General features: G+C 54.6%; 7 protein-coding genes across 7 annotated transcripts; 1 reads left to right on the top strand and 6 right to left on the bottom strand.

Annotated features, from left to right (window-relative positions):
- Nucleotides 1–50: 50 nt before the first annotated feature.
- IUM83_09303 (NEK protein kinase) lies at nt 51–1,947 on the bottom strand (the record flags this gene model as incomplete). The annotated part of the gene is made up of 9 exons (XM_067933733.1): nt 51–150; nt 223–256; nt 404–476; nt 547–843; nt 924–1,146; nt 1,210–1,322; nt 1,416–1,431; nt 1,498–1,587; nt 1,649–1,947. The coding sequence occupies 9 exons, from the start codon at nt 1,945–1,947 to the stop codon at nt 51–53; spliced, it is 1,245 nt and encodes a 414-aa protein (XP_067786600.1).
- Nucleotides 1,948–2,243: 296 nt separating this feature from the next.
- IUM83_09302 (GMP synthase (glutamine-hydrolyzing) domain-containing protein) lies at nt 2,244–3,830 on the bottom strand (the record flags this gene model as incomplete). The annotated part of the gene is made up of 1 exon (XM_067933732.1): nt 2,244–3,830. The coding sequence occupies one exon, from the start codon at nt 3,828–3,830 to the stop codon at nt 2,244–2,246; it is 1,587 nt and encodes a 528-aa protein (XP_067786535.1).
- Nucleotides 3,831–3,997: 167 nt separating this feature from the next.
- IUM83_09301 (LRR-containing protein) lies at nt 3,998–5,082 on the bottom strand (the record flags this gene model as incomplete). The annotated part of the gene is made up of 3 exons (XM_067933731.1): nt 3,998–4,766; nt 4,841–4,920; nt 4,990–5,082. The coding sequence occupies 3 exons, from the start codon at nt 5,080–5,082 to the stop codon at nt 3,998–4,000; spliced, it is 942 nt and encodes a 313-aa protein (XP_067786596.1).
- Nucleotides 5,083–8,146: 3,064 nt separating this feature from the next.
- Nucleotides 8,147–9,649, bottom strand: IUM83_09300 (Myosin-like protein; the record flags this gene model as incomplete). The annotated part of the gene is made up of 5 exons (XM_067933730.1): nt 8,147–8,763; nt 8,828–9,200; nt 9,284–9,390; nt 9,466–9,561; nt 9,631–9,649. 5 exons carry the CDS (start codon nt 9,647–9,649, stop codon nt 8,147–8,149), a joined length of 1,212 nt encoding a protein of 403 aa, XP_067786601.1.
- Nucleotides 9,650–9,982: 333 nt separating this feature from the next.
- Nucleotides 9,983–11,562, bottom strand: IUM83_09299 (NLRC3 protein; the record flags this gene model as incomplete). The annotated part of the gene is made up of 7 exons (XM_067933729.1): nt 9,983–10,033; nt 10,177–10,239; nt 10,315–10,589; nt 10,675–10,774; nt 10,835–10,932; nt 11,006–11,155; nt 11,235–11,562. 7 exons carry the CDS (start codon nt 11,560–11,562, stop codon nt 9,983–9,985), a joined length of 1,065 nt encoding a protein of 354 aa, XP_067786688.1.
- Nucleotides 11,563–11,726: 164 nt separating this feature from the next.
- IUM83_09298 (putative vacuolar protein sorting-associating protein) lies at nt 11,727–13,768 on the top strand (the record flags this gene model as incomplete). The annotated part of the gene is made up of 10 exons (XM_067933728.1): nt 11,727–11,859; nt 11,946–12,081; nt 12,153–12,217; nt 12,299–12,456; nt 12,528–12,643; nt 12,722–12,952; nt 13,031–13,162; nt 13,223–13,310; nt 13,375–13,596; nt 13,667–13,768. 10 exons carry the CDS (start codon nt 11,727–11,729, stop codon nt 13,766–13,768), a joined length of 1,383 nt encoding a protein of 460 aa, XP_067786668.1.
- Nucleotides 13,769–13,852: 84 nt separating this feature from the next.
- Nucleotides 13,853–14,811, bottom strand: IUM83_09297 (heat shock protein hsp33; the record flags this gene model as incomplete). The annotated part of the gene is made up of 2 exons (XM_067933727.1): nt 13,853–14,464; nt 14,545–14,811. The coding sequence occupies 2 exons, from the start codon at nt 14,809–14,811 to the stop codon at nt 13,853–13,855; spliced, it is 879 nt and encodes a 292-aa protein (XP_067786666.1).
- Nucleotides 14,812–14,827: the final 16 nt, after the last annotated feature.

The following is a 14,827-nucleotide window of genomic DNA, read 5'->3' as shown; positions in this document are numbered from 1 at the left end:
AAATGTCACTATATCGGGGGAATAGTGACCGGATCCATGTTGAAGTGGACTCAATCTGCGGTCTGCATTGCTCGCATCCGTTCCTGCAGCGCCTTGGTCTCGAGCTGAATGCGCCGACGCTCGACATTCAGCAACTCCTCGTAATTGCTCCTAAGGATGCACCACAGGCGCTTGTTAGCCACCGCTACAATATTTATTATGAAGCTAACCCGAGTTACATACGGTGATGACTGGGCTCGAGGTCCGGACGAAGGTACTGGGCAAGGAGCCGGGGGCGACTCGAGCTTGTTAGCAGCTGGCGATACGGCTGGAAGTTCATAAACTTGTTCAAGGCTTGGGCTCGCAATTCGCACATTTTCTCGTTTTTGGTCAGAATTGCAGATAGCATCGGGCAATGCGGTACCATCGCAGTCCAGGAAAACAGCCCCTCGTGACCTCTCTCGATCAATGCGCTCTTTGTTCTTGCGCGCGGCAGCCTGAGAGGTGGGAGGTTCACGCTATTAGCAGACCTGTGTGGTGATTCAAATTGGTGGAAATGAATCGAACCTGGTTTTCGAAGAAAAGCTGCCGAGCGCTGCCCACTTCCGAATGCGTTTGCATTGCTGGTGAACTTGAAATCGGGGGCGGGTCCAAGGGCACTGCTTGATCGCCGACGCTGTGAATATAGTTTGAATGCGGCAGTGGGGACACGCACTCGAGAGGAGGGGAGTTCTCGAGGCCACTGTTTCGCGCAGCGAACTGTTCGAGAATCATGGGCTGGTGTGATGTCGCCACACTAACTAGCTGGGTCATGTGGTTCTGGACTGCTTCACAACTTAGAATATCGCTCAAGCCTGGTCGTTTCTGCGAGGATTCATGCCACATAAGCAAATAATTAGGAGTTATGAATTTCAATTCTTGCAAATCTAGCGATACATGCGCACGCTGGGGGTTTTGTCGAGTAGATTGGCAATAAGAGCTCGGAATGATGGAGAGTATCGGTGGGAGACTGAAGGAGGCTCAGTGTGCAAAATCTTACCGACAACTGAACCCAGGGCCAAACCGGTGAACGGCGGAGAAAAGGTGGCGAGCTCGTAAAGCACGCAACCAAGGCTCCAAACATCACTTTTGCAGTCGTATGCTCCACCTTCCAGGATCTCAGGGGACCTAAACCGCCACGCATATATGAGCAAACCATTGAAGGAATGTGGTTGTTAGGATGCAGCTTACATGTAGTGCGGTGTTCCAGTGATGGTTTGGGCAGAATCAAGCGAGCTGTGCACAATCTTTGAGACACCAAAGTCGCTCAGCTTCACGACCGCGTCACCGTCGAGAAGGATGTTCTGAGTGAATTTTAAGAATACGAATCAGTGAGCACTCTGGTAGTCCTGCACGCATATTCGGGGTTAATTAAGACCGAATGCAGCGACCCAAACCTTCGGTTTGAGATCTCTGCATTACCATCACAATACTCGAGAGTGAGCGAACTCTTCAAAAGATCAAGTTCTGCTGGCGTACCGGTGGAGAATGTGGTGCCTGTGCAAGTACTGAAGCGCTAGAACGACCTGGATGAAAATGCGCATGATTGCAGTCTCGCTGAGATGTCCGCTGCGGAAACCAAATTGTCAGATAACGAAAGAGCAAGTAGTGAAAGTTGGAGCGAGCTTACGTGCTTTCTTGTTGCCACTGCAAGAACGCGTCCAGGTCTCCGCCGCTAGCGTACTCCATGATAAGTGCCAACTGGGTGTCGTCTTCAACGAGCTCGACGAATTGCACAATGTTCACATGGCGCAGCTGCATGAGTAGTTCGGCCTCCTGCCGGCATGCCCGCTTCGTGGCGGCATCCTCCCCGTGAGGAACTTTAGCCGCAAAGAGCTTCCGATCCGAATTCCGCCGAACGAGGAGCACGCTGCCGAATTGGCCGCTGCCAAGCACTGTCAGTGTTTCGTACGCGGGAATGTCGGGCATTCTGCAGCGGTCTCTTCAACGAGCAAAGCCAGTGATGAAGTCCTCAGCAGCCGTTACAGCAAGCTGAAGCTAAGAATTCTTGTCGCAGTGATCCAAGACCGCAATGCTGAAAAAAAAATCGGACAGCGTGCCTGCCGTGTTTGCTTCATTCGACCGTGTTTTAGTGTACATGCATGTATCGTTGCTCTATTAGCTTGACGTTACTGTAAAGTGATGCCTTCGGCCGTGCCTATCCTAGCGACCTTGCATTGCTGTGTTGCAAAGGTGACGGCAAAGCGAGGGCATCACCTGACCGCTTACTCCCATTCGATGGTGGCAGGCGGCTTGGACGAAATGTCGTACACGACGCGGTTCACGCCGCGCACCTCGTTGATGATGCGGTTGGACATGCGGCCGAGCACCTCGTACGGCATGTGGTACCAGTCGGCCGTCATGTAGTCCGACGTGCTGACGGCGCGGATAGCGATAACCTTCTCGTACGTGCGGCCGTCACCCATGACACCCACAGACTTGACGGGCAGCAGGACGCAGAAGGCCTGGCCCGTGGTCTTGTAGTGGCCGCTGTTGCGCAGCTCCTCAATGAAGATCGAGTCGGCGTGGCGCAGAGTCTCCAGCGCCTCAGGGGTGATCTCACCGAGCACACGGATGGCGAGGCCCGGACCGGGGAACGGGTGGCGCCACACGCTGGGCTCGTCAATGCCCAGAGCCATGCCAAGCTCGCGGACCTCGTCCTTGAACAGCTCACGCAGAGGCTCGATGAGCTTCAGGTGCATCTTCTCCGGCAGGCCACCGACGTTGTGGTGGGTCTTGATCGTGGCCGAGGGACCCTTGTACGAGATGCTCTCAATCACGTCCGGGTACAGCGTGCCCTGGAGCAGGAAGTCCACGGGGTGGCCGATGCGCTCGGCCTCCTCCTGGAACAGCTCAATAAACAGGTTGCCGATCGTCTTGCGCTTGGTCTCCGGCTCGGTGACGCCCTTGAGCGCAGCCAGGAAGCGGTCCGAAGCGTTAATGCACTTGAGGTTAATGCCCAGCTTCGTCTGCAGGCGGTCGACGACCTCCGTGGCCTCGTCCTTGCGCAGCAGGCCATTGTCGATGAGCACGGCGTGGAAGCGGTCGCCCAGAGCGCGCTGCAGCAGCACAGCGGCCACGGACGAGTCGACACCGCCGCTCACAGCGCCGATGACGTGGCCCTCGGGGCCGACGGTCTCGCGCACCTCCTCGATGAAGGCGTCGGCGATGCTGCGCATGTCCCAGTCGGTGGGAGACTTACAGATGTTGACCACGAAGTTGCGCAGGATGTCCTTGCCGCGCGGGCTGTGGGTCACCTCCGGGTGGAACTGGATGCCGTAGAACTTGCGCGCCACGTTGACAATGGCGGCGTGCTCCGAGTTTTCGGTCGTGGCGATGTCCACGAAGCCGTCCGGGCGGGCGTGCAGCTTGTCGCCGTGGCTCATCCACATCTGGAACTCGTCGGGCAGGCCCTCGAACAGGCCGCCGCAGTCGACGCCGCTCTTGCGCGTGACGATGGCCTTGCCGTACTCGCGGTGCTGCGAGGGCGCCACCTTGCCATTGTTGGTGAAGGCCAGCTCCTGCAGGCCGTAGCAGATGCCGAGCACGGGCAGCTTCTGTTCCTCGATAAGCTGCCACACCTCGGGCGCCACGTGGGGAGCACCCTCATCGAACACGGACTGCGGGCCGCCCGACAGGATGATGCCCGTGAGCTGGTGCTGGCGCAGCTCCTCGGCGCTCACCAGGCACGAGTAGAGCTCGCAGAACACGTGCAGCTCGCGCACACGGCGCGCAATCAGGTGGCTGTACTGCGAGCCGAAGTCCAGGATGGCCACCTGCTTGCGGTTGGTCACGGGGGAAGCGTCGGCCATGGTGATGCGGAAGTCGGCGTGTTCAATTCTGAGCCAGCCAAGCAGCAGGTCAAGCGGACACACTGACGTACCGAGGGTGCTCCACCAGCCAGCCAATCTGGCCAATCAGCGCGCGCGCAGGCCTCACATGGCTACATGTAGCCATCTGGTCGGCCAATCGCGGGCGCTCAATCCGAAAGGACTCGCAGCCCTAATTGATCCTGGGGCCCAGAGGACGACGCACTTGCGCTCGCCGCCTCCGCCGCTTGGCGCAGCGCCGCGACGCCCATGAACGACACGCGCGGGTTCTGCAGCAGCACGAGCGTCTCCAGCTGCGACGAGGCCAGCGCCGGAGCGACGTAGCCCAGCACGCCGCGGTCCGACAGCGCGTTGCGGCTCAGCGCCAACACGCGCAAGGCGCCGCCAGCCAGCAGCGCGTGCGCCAGAGCCGGGCAGGCGGCGTCCGCGATGTGGTTGCCGCTGAGGTCCAGCTTCCAGAGCGCGCGGTTGTGCGCCAGTGCCTCGAAGATGGCGGCCGCGCCGGCGCTGCCCACTGCGCAGCGCTCCAGCACCAGCTGCTGCAGACAGCTCGGGCTCTGAGCCAAGGCGCAGGCCACTGACACGACGGACGCAGACGCCAGCGGCACGTTGGCCAGCACCACGGACACGAGCGCGAGGCTCGAGCTGCGGCGACTGCGCTGCAGGATCGCGGCGAGGACGGACGCGGATGAAGGACGCAGGGGCGCGTTGCACAGAATGAGCGACTGCACGGGACACGAGCTGGTGGTACAGCTCGAGCAGACGTCAAGGGCCTCCACGATCTGCTCGTTGAGGTTGAGAGGAGAGATTCTTGGAGCTGGATTGGCGCTTTGGAGGCCACCACCGCCGTCGGCAATTATGCTCGTAGCGAGTGAGATTAATTGCCGGAGCTGGGCGCCCTTGAACACCGTGCCGCCACTGGATGCGAGGAAGTGTTCAGAAATGAGTGGGCCAAACTTCCGGTAGAGTATGCTGCAGTTGATGTTGCTTACCTGTACGAAAGCTGACACACCCCAGTCTGGCGAACACGGTTTAGCATTGTGTAGAAAAGCATCGACGGTATTTCGGCGCGCTGACATCAACACATCGGTGGGTTAGTGAACGCTGCTACGCGCCGGCAAGATGCATCCCACCAGCTTACCTCCTCGAGCGTGAGGGCTTTGCCAAACTTGCCACTAGAAGAGGTACCGATTTTACGTTTGCCGCTGACAGGCGTGGTCTCCCTTGATCCCATTAGTGATGAACTACGCACACGTAGCACGCTCTTTTCGAGCAGGGCTACTGTCTCCCATTGACGGAAACAGCATTCAAGTGGTTTTTGAGAGGCTGCGGCCAAAAGTCTCGCCTGCGCTGCCTTTTTGGCAATGATGCCGCGTGCTTGGCGCTGAGCCCGATGGCGTCGGAAGGTGTGCTGCACCAAGCAAGCTGCCTCATGCTGCATTCGCCGCGCCTCTATAGACAAATCTCGCCAACCATGAAACAATCGACGTACTCTTTGTAGCACTATCTTTCTCGCTGCCTTTTCACCGCGTTGGGCAGCAACAGAGTACCGGTCAAGATTGCTGAGGTATCTACGACGCATCAGCCAGTAACGTAGACGACGTTGAATTTTGGTTGCTGCAGTATGTTGTCGAGCCTTTTTGGCGTTGCATGCAGTACGAAGCTCCCGAAAGAAACTCCTGGCAAGGGTGTAAAAACTTTGCTGAAGTGTGCCCAGGAGTTGACGCTGGGCTGCTCGTTTACTAAGCGCTCGAAGCATTCGAGAACGTTTTGTCCGATGTCTCCACCAAAGTTGCAACTGAATGACTGCGGCATCACGCTGGCAAACATATCGTGAAAGTGCTAATAGGCACGACCACAGCACAATGTCCGGCGACTGGCCTTTGAGCCCATTACCAAATGTGACTTTCCCATTTACCAGCTTTTCTGCGGTTCGTCGTCGATGCAGTCTTTGACGACAACGAAAGCCCCGGAAAAGTCCCTGTATGAGTATCACGGCCTCATTTCTTGTTCGATGGTACTCCTGAACGTGCCGACAAAGTAGGTCAAATCCTGTTTGCAAGAGCTGAGCTTTGCGTGAACGAGTAAGTTTTCCTAGAATGTTGAGAGCACGTCGGCGACGTGTACGAAGCCGCTTAGCTTGCCGTCGGGCAAGTGCACCACGTACGTGCTTTTGGATGGTTGTAGCCGCACCGCGTTTGCGCAGACGACGCACGAGCGCGTGGTTTGCAAGCGCCCGCCAAGTGTTTAACAACTTTTGGTGCCTGCGATCTGAGAGCAAGCGATTCATTATGCTGGTTGCAGCCCGGTGGCGACGAAGTTCTGCACGATATTGGCGCACTGCTAACCGTGAGCGGAATCTACGTTGAATAAGTCGCGAAGCCTGGTCGCGTTCACTACGAGCTCTAATGAGCTCGATATTCCAGGCTTGAAACACACGTAAAACCAGGGATGTCGAGCGTTTTGCCAGGCACTGTTGTAGGATACTATTTTGTTGCTGACGCAATAGCATCAATTGAAAGCAGAGTTTGCGGCTACGCCAGGCGCGAACCTGCCGCTGGATCTGTACAGCAGCATCGAGGCGTTCCTGCTTTTGGCTGCAAACAAAACTCCGCCATCTGCGGAAGACTCCAAGTTGTCCGAGTTCTGTGCGACGACCAACAAATTTTGCTAGTAGAGTCTCACGCTCGATTTTCCGTGCTCGAAGAGCACGCAGTGCGCGCTTAGCTCGTGCGATGTGAAGCAATGATTGGATCTTTCTCGCTGCAGCATCCAAACGCCGCTGGATAAGCCTGTCGTCCTGTTTACCCAAGGCCGCGTTAGCTTGAGCTTCCCTCTCACGCTGTTTTTCGCGCAAGATTGAAAGCTCTTTTCGTGCTTGAAATCCTCGCCATGCGCATTGAATTCGAAGTGTCATGGAATGATGGTGTTGCTCTAGAACATAAGCTACACCACTGCGCCACTGATCCAACCTTCTGCATCGCCGATGAAACGCTTGTAAACGTGCAGCACTCGTATGCTCTAAGGCAAACTGTGAACGCCACGACGGACTGCATATATCCAGCAAGAATCGTTCATGACGGGCACTATAGTACACATCACGAGGTACCAACAAAAGTGCTTCGGTAAATACTTTCTCAGCGGCCAAGTTATCTCCAGTTCGCAATAGACTAGCACCTTCCAGGAGCAGTTTTGGAGCAGGAATCCCCCCTGAAGCTGCCATCATCCTGCGGCGAGCTTCTCGAAGCGCCAAAATTACGAGATGGGGTGCGTTGGCTGGTCCTGCGAGTCGCTGGGCAAGATCCAGCCATGTCTGCAAGTCACGGCACCACAACAGCGTGCGCTGCTCCTCATTCTTCCGTGATGTTGTATACAAGGTGTGCGCAGTCTTCTCGGACGGCAATACCGGTGGAAGAGCAACCAGTGCCTTGTAAGCTTGGGTGTACGTCTCACGCTCCAAGGCACGCATGCCTGGTATATGCGCGAGCTCCAACGCTGCTAGGAGACTGAATTGGTAGGCAGCGATACGATACGGAAACGACGATGACGGCCCCTGCCCTTCGGCTAAATATTGGAAGTATTGAGCACTTTCGCGATGTCGCCCTAGTGCTGAGGCTGTAAGTGCTGACAAGAAGATTGCTTCATTGAGCCGCAGGGACGTCGGATACCCTTCCACTAACAGTGTGCATACTGCAAGAGCTCCCCGATACGACCCAAACTCGATGTACAGTCTTGCCAGCTGAAGCAGCAGCTCAGGACTCGATTTGCTGTTTGGGTATTCCATCGCAATAAGGAAAGTGCTATAAGCCTCCTGGAGGAGTATAGTATGAATTGGCTTGGCATCACTGTTGGAGCCTCGACGTCGCTTCAACTCTGATGTCGACGCAATCTCAAGGATGGAAGGCATATGCAGCACCCTGACGTGAGCTTCCCACTGTTGGAATTGCGTGTGCGCTAGCTCAGTCCACAGTCTTTCAGAGTCGCCTTCTCGCTGTCACAAAATTGGATTAGTACGACGTGTTAGAGTGCAGTTTGTAGGATCTGCATTGTACCTCGATGATTCGTTCCAGTGCATCTGCTGCATCCTGATACAAGCCATTATGCCGGTCCTGTAGCGCTTGAGCAAATTCAGCTTCCGACTCATCGCTCGAGAATGACAATACAGCTTCCTCCTTTGGGGCTGCTGCAGCAGTATGCGTGCGATTCATCCCTTTGAATCACCGTCTCTGTATCATTTCACTCGCATTCACCACAAGGTGGCCGGGAATGGTTCCCTATTCTTATGCACCAAATTTAACCTATGTCACCATGTTTTCTTCTCTTCCTGAGTTGTCATCCTGGTTAGGACCGCTCGATGGTGCGATGCAGAAATTATCGATCTCGCACGCAATACGAACGCTTTTGCTGCGCACTTCCAGTAACTCCGGTCCACGAACGTGTGCTTTAACCAGTTTAGCCATTTCTAGAAACGGAGCTATACCCTTCGCACGGCGTGCTGATGTACCACGGGGTAACTTGCGGCTTTGATCATCGAACTCCAGTTGCTGTTCCGTTTTGTTAACCTCGCGCTCCATGGAACAGAAAATACTTCGGCAGGGTCGATCTTTCGCGTGCTCTGTATGCATAGGCTGAACGAACTCCTCCAGTCGCTCTATCCACGAGGTCACAAACAATGGATCCAGTAGGAAGCCTAGCTCCGTGGTATGGTCGGAGTACTTTTGCGCAAGCTCTGCAAGCTTGGAAAACTGGAGCTCGAGGCTGAGGTCCTTCGTACTCCTGGTAAGAAATAACAGTTTCTTCCAACCCGCGTCTCCCCAGCGCAGCGAGCTCAGCAGTGCGCCTAGAGGCTTTATGCAGGGCTCGCTCAGCGTTGACGTAATGGAAATGGATCCTTTGACTACATCACCCAGCGATCCTGCCGAAAAGACGATGTCAGTATCGATGCTTCTCCATCTGAGAGATACAACTTCGTGACCTACCGATTCCTAGTTGGCGAATCATTTCGAGCAATTTTGTAGCGGGATAACTCGCGTACGTATCAATGAACTGTTCGAAGGAAATCGTCGACGTACCCCCGAATATCTCAGCTACTGTGACTTCTAGCAAAGCTTCCTTTCCGAGTGCCTGCTGGAACGTATTAAATTCTTGCAAACTCCATGCGCCACTGTGATCTGCATCAAACGCATCAAAAATCATTCTCATGGCGCATTCTCGATTATGCCTTTTTCCAAGGTTGTGGAGAAGCATCCCCATTTCCTTAGAAGATTTGACGATATCCATCAGCGAACGATCGAGTTCACCCAACACGAAAAAGCTACGAATCCCAGCCGCAAAAGATGTGCCCGTGCATTCCTGTGTGTTGAAGCGAAGTCGTTAGATCCTTTAGTTTTCAAAGAAGACTTTATGAGTAGTTCAAAACGATTCAGACCACCCACCTCCACATTTGAAACGAAGTCTTCGCGAAAGTTAATGCATACGCGAAGATACTTGCCAAGAACGGGTTGAATGCCTCCAACACTTCGAACCGCAGAGTGCACGGTTACTGCAGCAGAGAGATTCACAGCTAGATGAGTTTAAAAGGATCACCAACGTAGCATTTTACTTCACGACAACGCACCTGAGAATTTTGTCCAAAATGACGCAAATGAGGGCCACACTTGCTCTTGTTGTAGTGATTTTTCCATGGATGACGCCAAGTCAATACCATCCTCATCTGTCACCACCAGGTAGCAATGATGTTAAGAGTGATTGCACTGAAATTAGAGTCAGCAGCAGTAATTACCTGTAATCTCCGGATTCAGCAAAAATTGATGATCAGGCGCATGGATTCATCGTCGACTTCTTCTGGTTGGCTCTCGTCACTATCATAATCAACTTGACTTTCCTTTTTTGACTGGACCTTATCAGTCCTTGTTCTTGCGTCACGATCCGTACTTCCTGGTGGGTGGACCCCAATTCGGAATCGGATATTGTTATTCGGTGGTGCACCCACCTTCGCTGTGATTGGAGAGCTCGTTGGGGCTTCCTCTAGCACATCTGACGCACCAAATTGAACGGTAATATTCCACTGGAGCTCGCCATCGTCACTATCGGGAGTTTGCGCAATATTTTGCAAACTTTCCACCAAACGATCTTTAGCTACGGTAGTTCTCCGACATGCGCCAGGCCCCAGTGTCTTCGTCGTCCTTCCAACAAACGTAGAGAGTATGGAATTCATTTTCCTCTCAATACTTTTCACTGCATCCACAACGTAATCACCAACGATTTCCCATAGCGCTTCAGGCTTTTCTCGTCGCCGGTTTTGCACCCATGCTTTTAAGACACGTACGATATCACCACACCGCACAAGTCCAACTTGGTCAACTGCCATATCCCCTATGAGTGTTGCGGCCTAAAAACAATCAATAGTCAACACCACCATTAGTCCTTTTCCTGAAGCTTCGGACGTGATTCTGAGCAAACGAACCTCGATCGTTGAAAGTGACAACCCGCCATCTGAAACAGCACGAACCAGTCGCTGAAGGGTGCGAGCGTCCACATACTTCTTGACTTCAACTGCTGACAACACGCGCATCGACTGTCCTAGCCCCTTGGGAGGGGGCGGGCACACAATACTCTGGAGTCTGCGCGCAAAATTTTCAGCGGTGGGAGCCGATGTGGATGTTAGTGTTCGTTGGCTCTCGGCAACTTTGTTGGGCCCAATACTGAAAGGGACTGCAGCTGAAACTCTTCCTTTCTCTTCTGATATAATGCATCATAGCAAGAAATGCCAGGCTTAACTCAGCTGGGTGTAAATCTAATATCCAAGTTCAGTCTGCATTTGTACCTGTCGTTTTTACACGGGCAGCCTGGTAGTCCAGGTAGGCCATATGCCGCATGAGTTTTCCCTGTTGTATCAATAGTTCATCGGACGATGTTGCTACACCCTGCAAAGCACAAACACATGAGACATCAAGGCTTCTCCACCGCATACAAATAGCTCCTACCGCCTCAAGATCACTCATGAAGAACAGGATTTCAGGGTCGGCGAGAGCTTTATTGACAACGTTTTGCAGTAGGACCTCGTCGTTATCTCCAAACAAGCCTGTGCCACCATAACATGGATACGCGGTCAGACCCGAACACACACGCAACAACGCAACCCGTTGGTTCCGTACGTCGAATCAGCGGTCTCATTGTGGACTCCTGCAAGACGTCGGCCCCGGGAGCGAACATCTTCAGCCCCCTGGACGCCGCCGACACCACCATCGTCAGCTCGCACTTGTTCAGGGTCTTGAGGCCTCCGTTGTCCAGTAAAGACAGCACGACTGCAGCCAGCAACGAGAGAGCAGCAGCATGTAGCGTTAGACTCTATTCCTCCCCCGCAACAGGCATGATCCTCCTCACACTCGAGTTTCTGGGGCTTCTTGGCGTCCACCAGCAGCGCCAGGCCGCTGAAGAAGTCCATGACCGCCAGCTTGTGCCTGCCGTTTACATCTAGCGCCTCGAACATGGCCAGCAGCTGCAGCTTGTCCTTGTCCGGGCAGAGAGGCGCCACGATGGTCTGGAAGACCGGGAACGGCAGGAAGTACTGGAAGGACGGGTCGCCCCGGCGACGGTGCGCCTCCTGCTGGAAGCGCAGGTGCAGCTGCTCCAGCTCTGCCCACGAGCGCGGCACTAGCGGCTGCAGCTTCCAGCGCACGCCGCCGCCTCCCTTCGACTGGCCCACGCCCATAATTGCGCACTGATCGGCGACTTCAACATGGTCGCGCCCCTTGATAGGTTGAAACTAAAGTCAATTTTCGACCAATGAAAGAACAGTTACGCCGCGATGGATTTTCCTTTACGGTCACGGACCGAAGCTTACCGCAGTGCATCAAGAGGAAGCTGGCGGCCGCGATGGAGAACAAGTTCATCCCGCAGGCGATCGAGATCGTGACGCAGGCCATCAATGAGGACAACAGCAAGAACTACCAGGAGGCCTTTCGCCTGTACAAGAAGGCGCTGGAGCACTTCATGGTCGGCGTCAAGTGTACGTTGGAAGTTGGGGCTGGAGCCAGGAAGTTCAAAACGCTGAGCTGGTTCTGTGTGTGTTGACGCTGTTGCCGCCCCCTGCAGACGAGAAGAACCCGACGTCCAAGGAGATCATCATGAAGCGCGTCGAGGGCTACATGACGCGCGCCGAGCAGCTGCGCGGGATGCTGGAGAAGGAGAACGCCCCCAAGGCAGTGGCCGCTGCTGTGGACATGGACAAGTGAGCGCTGCTGCTGCAACTAACCGAGGGGTGGGGTGAGGCACGTACTGAGTGATGCTGGCTGCTTGCAGGGGTGAGAAGGACGACGACGACGAGACGGACGCGGAGACTGCCAAACTACGCGGCTCCTTGGCCTGTAGGTAGCGCACTGCGGGGGCCTGTGTGTTACTGCGGCTAACCCATGCGATTTCGAATTGATATTGTGGATATTTCGCAGCGGCGGTCGTCTCGGAGAAGCCCAATGTTAAGTGGGATGACGTTGCTGGGCTAGATGCTGCAAAGGAGGCACTGAAAGAGGCCGTGATCTTGCCTGCAAGGTTCCCGCAGCTCTTTACGGGAAAGCGGCGTCCATGGAAGGGCATCCTGCTATACGGGGTATGATTTCGTAGATGCTACTAGGCGCTAAAGGTGTTTTTTCTGACGTGTTGTTGATATTTCGCGCGCAGCCTCCGGGTACGGGTAAGTCCTACCTAGCACAAGCCGTTGCAACAGAAGCGGACGCAACGTTCTTCGCCGTGTCGTCTTCCAGTTTGGTATCCAAGTGGCAGGGAGAGAGTGAAAAGTACGTTTAGTTAGATCGGTACGTTTGATATGACTAGACGGGAAGTTGTTAATCTACTGTGCATGTCGTGTTTGCTAGATTGGTGAAGAACCTGTTCGAGATGGCACGCGAAAAGAAGCCCGCTATTATTTTCATAGACGAAATCGACTCGCTTTGCTCGAGTCGATCCGAGGGAGAAAGCGACTCCACGCGCCGCATCAAGAACGAATTTCTCGTGCAGATGCAAGGCATCGGGAACAATCACGATGGCGTGCTGGTACTTGGGGCTACCAATGTACCCTGGGAGCTTGACCCAGCAATGCGACGTCGGTAGGTTTTTTTCTCGCTTTTAGCATGACTTCGAGGAACGAAAGGGATGCTGATAGTCGCATGAAATTGTTGCTACAGATTTGAAAAACGCATCTACATTCCTCTCCCTGACATTGACGCGCGGAAGGTGATGCTGGGAATTCACCTAGGCGATACACCGAACGAGCTGAGTGATGCAAACTTCACTGCAATCGCAGAAAAAACGGAGGGGTACGAATGATTTCACTTGTGGGCTGGTTGCACGCACTGACCGTGGTTGCTTTTCAATAGCTCTTCCGGTTCAGATATTTCGGTGCTTGTCCGAGACGCGCTAATGGAACCTCTTCGAAAGTGTCAACAAGCTCAGTTCTTCACTCCGGTAAGGATATTGTTGTAAGAGATCGCAAGACATGCTTTGTTCTGACATTGAAATTCCCATACAGTGCGATGATAAGGCACACCCCGTACGGAATGGTCCGTTCTTGACACCGTGTGAAGATGACCCGCCATGCGCTTACTGCCACATGAAGCTCTCGACATGCCGCCCTAAGTGTCCCGACTGCAAGGCTCCATGCCGGCGTTGCGGGGCGCTGCGCATGCGTCTATACGATTTACCGGAGCGTGGCTACTCTGACGAAAAGCTCCGGCCACCCATGATCTCAATGGTAAGATCTTTGTCGCTCGTTTGCCCTGCTTGTTTTACTGGGCGAGCGTCTAACTGATATTTTCCTGCAGAGTGACTTTGTACGCGTGCTGGAGCATTCGAGCGCGACGGTTGCTTCTGACGAGCTTAACCGCTTCGTGAAGTGGACCCAGGAGTTCGGACAAGAAGGCTAGATAAACGGTTAGGCAGATGATTCCGTCATTTTCATCTGTCTATAACCGTGTTGATATACTACTTCGTTGCTAACGTGCGAGCGATCATGCCTTGGACAGCGAATCGATCAGACCTTCTAGCTCGTCAGCAGAGAAGTGGTGTGCATCGTTACAAAAATGGCAGGTAAGGTCCACGCCGGCGTTGCCGACGTCTGCTGCGATCTGCCTGAGGTCAGTCGCTCCCATATCCTTGAGGCGCTGTGCGTAGTTGTCCTTGGAGCAGCGACAGTAGTAATCCAGCGGTACCCGCTTGCAGTTCTTATCCGTGATGTCAGCTCCAGGAATCAACTCGTTCAGGTACTCCAGCAGGTCCGCGTTCTTCTTCAACTCGGTTGCGAAGAACGGAAGCTTGTCGAATGCCAATTCCTCAATTTCGTAGTGGCGTTCATGAGCCTCCGTCGGGGGCATTTTCTGGACGATAAGGCCACAGCTGCGCGTGTGGTCTTCGTTCGCCGCGCTGTCAATACGCACGATAGTCGGGACCTGCTCCGAAACGTCGAAAAATCGCTGCCAGTCCAGCTCAGGAACCCCAGAAGCCTCGATGGAGGTATTGTACGGCTTGGCGGCGCCATACAAAATCTTGGAAATGTGCATGTGTCCTCCACGCTCTGGTGCTCCAGCGAGAGACTCGTCCACATAGACAGCTTTGCCTCGGACCTGTGCGACAAAAGGTATCACACCGATGAGACCGCTGGCTTGAGTCACAGCACCGTACAATGCGACTGTGCTCGACGCACCTCTCCGACAGCCATGGCCTCCACGTAGAGCTCCTGGATGTTGGGCGTCTTGACCATCATCTTGACGCGCTCCTCGCCCTTGAAAAAGGAGCCGAGCATGGCCGTGCCGGCCATGTATTCGCCCCAGAGCTTCGTCCCTTCGGACGCGAGCGGCAGCTCCCAGCGCCGCGCCACCTCCTCCACCGCGTTGCGCGCCATGACGCCGGACACGCGCAGGTTGCCCACGTGGCAGCGCACCACCACGTCGCGCAGCGGCCGCTTCCACATCCTCCCAGCAAGTTGT

The sequence above is a fragment of the Phytophthora cinnamomi genome, assembly GCF_018691715.1.
Source record: "Phytophthora cinnamomi strain GKB4 chromosome Unknown Contig67, whole genome shotgun sequence".
In the NCBI taxonomy this organism is placed as follows: Eukaryota; Oomycota; class Peronosporomycetes; order Peronosporales; family Peronosporaceae; genus Phytophthora; species Phytophthora cinnamomi.
Note: the sequence above shows the minus strand (reverse complement) of the source record. Positions and strands in the feature narration are given on the sequence as shown.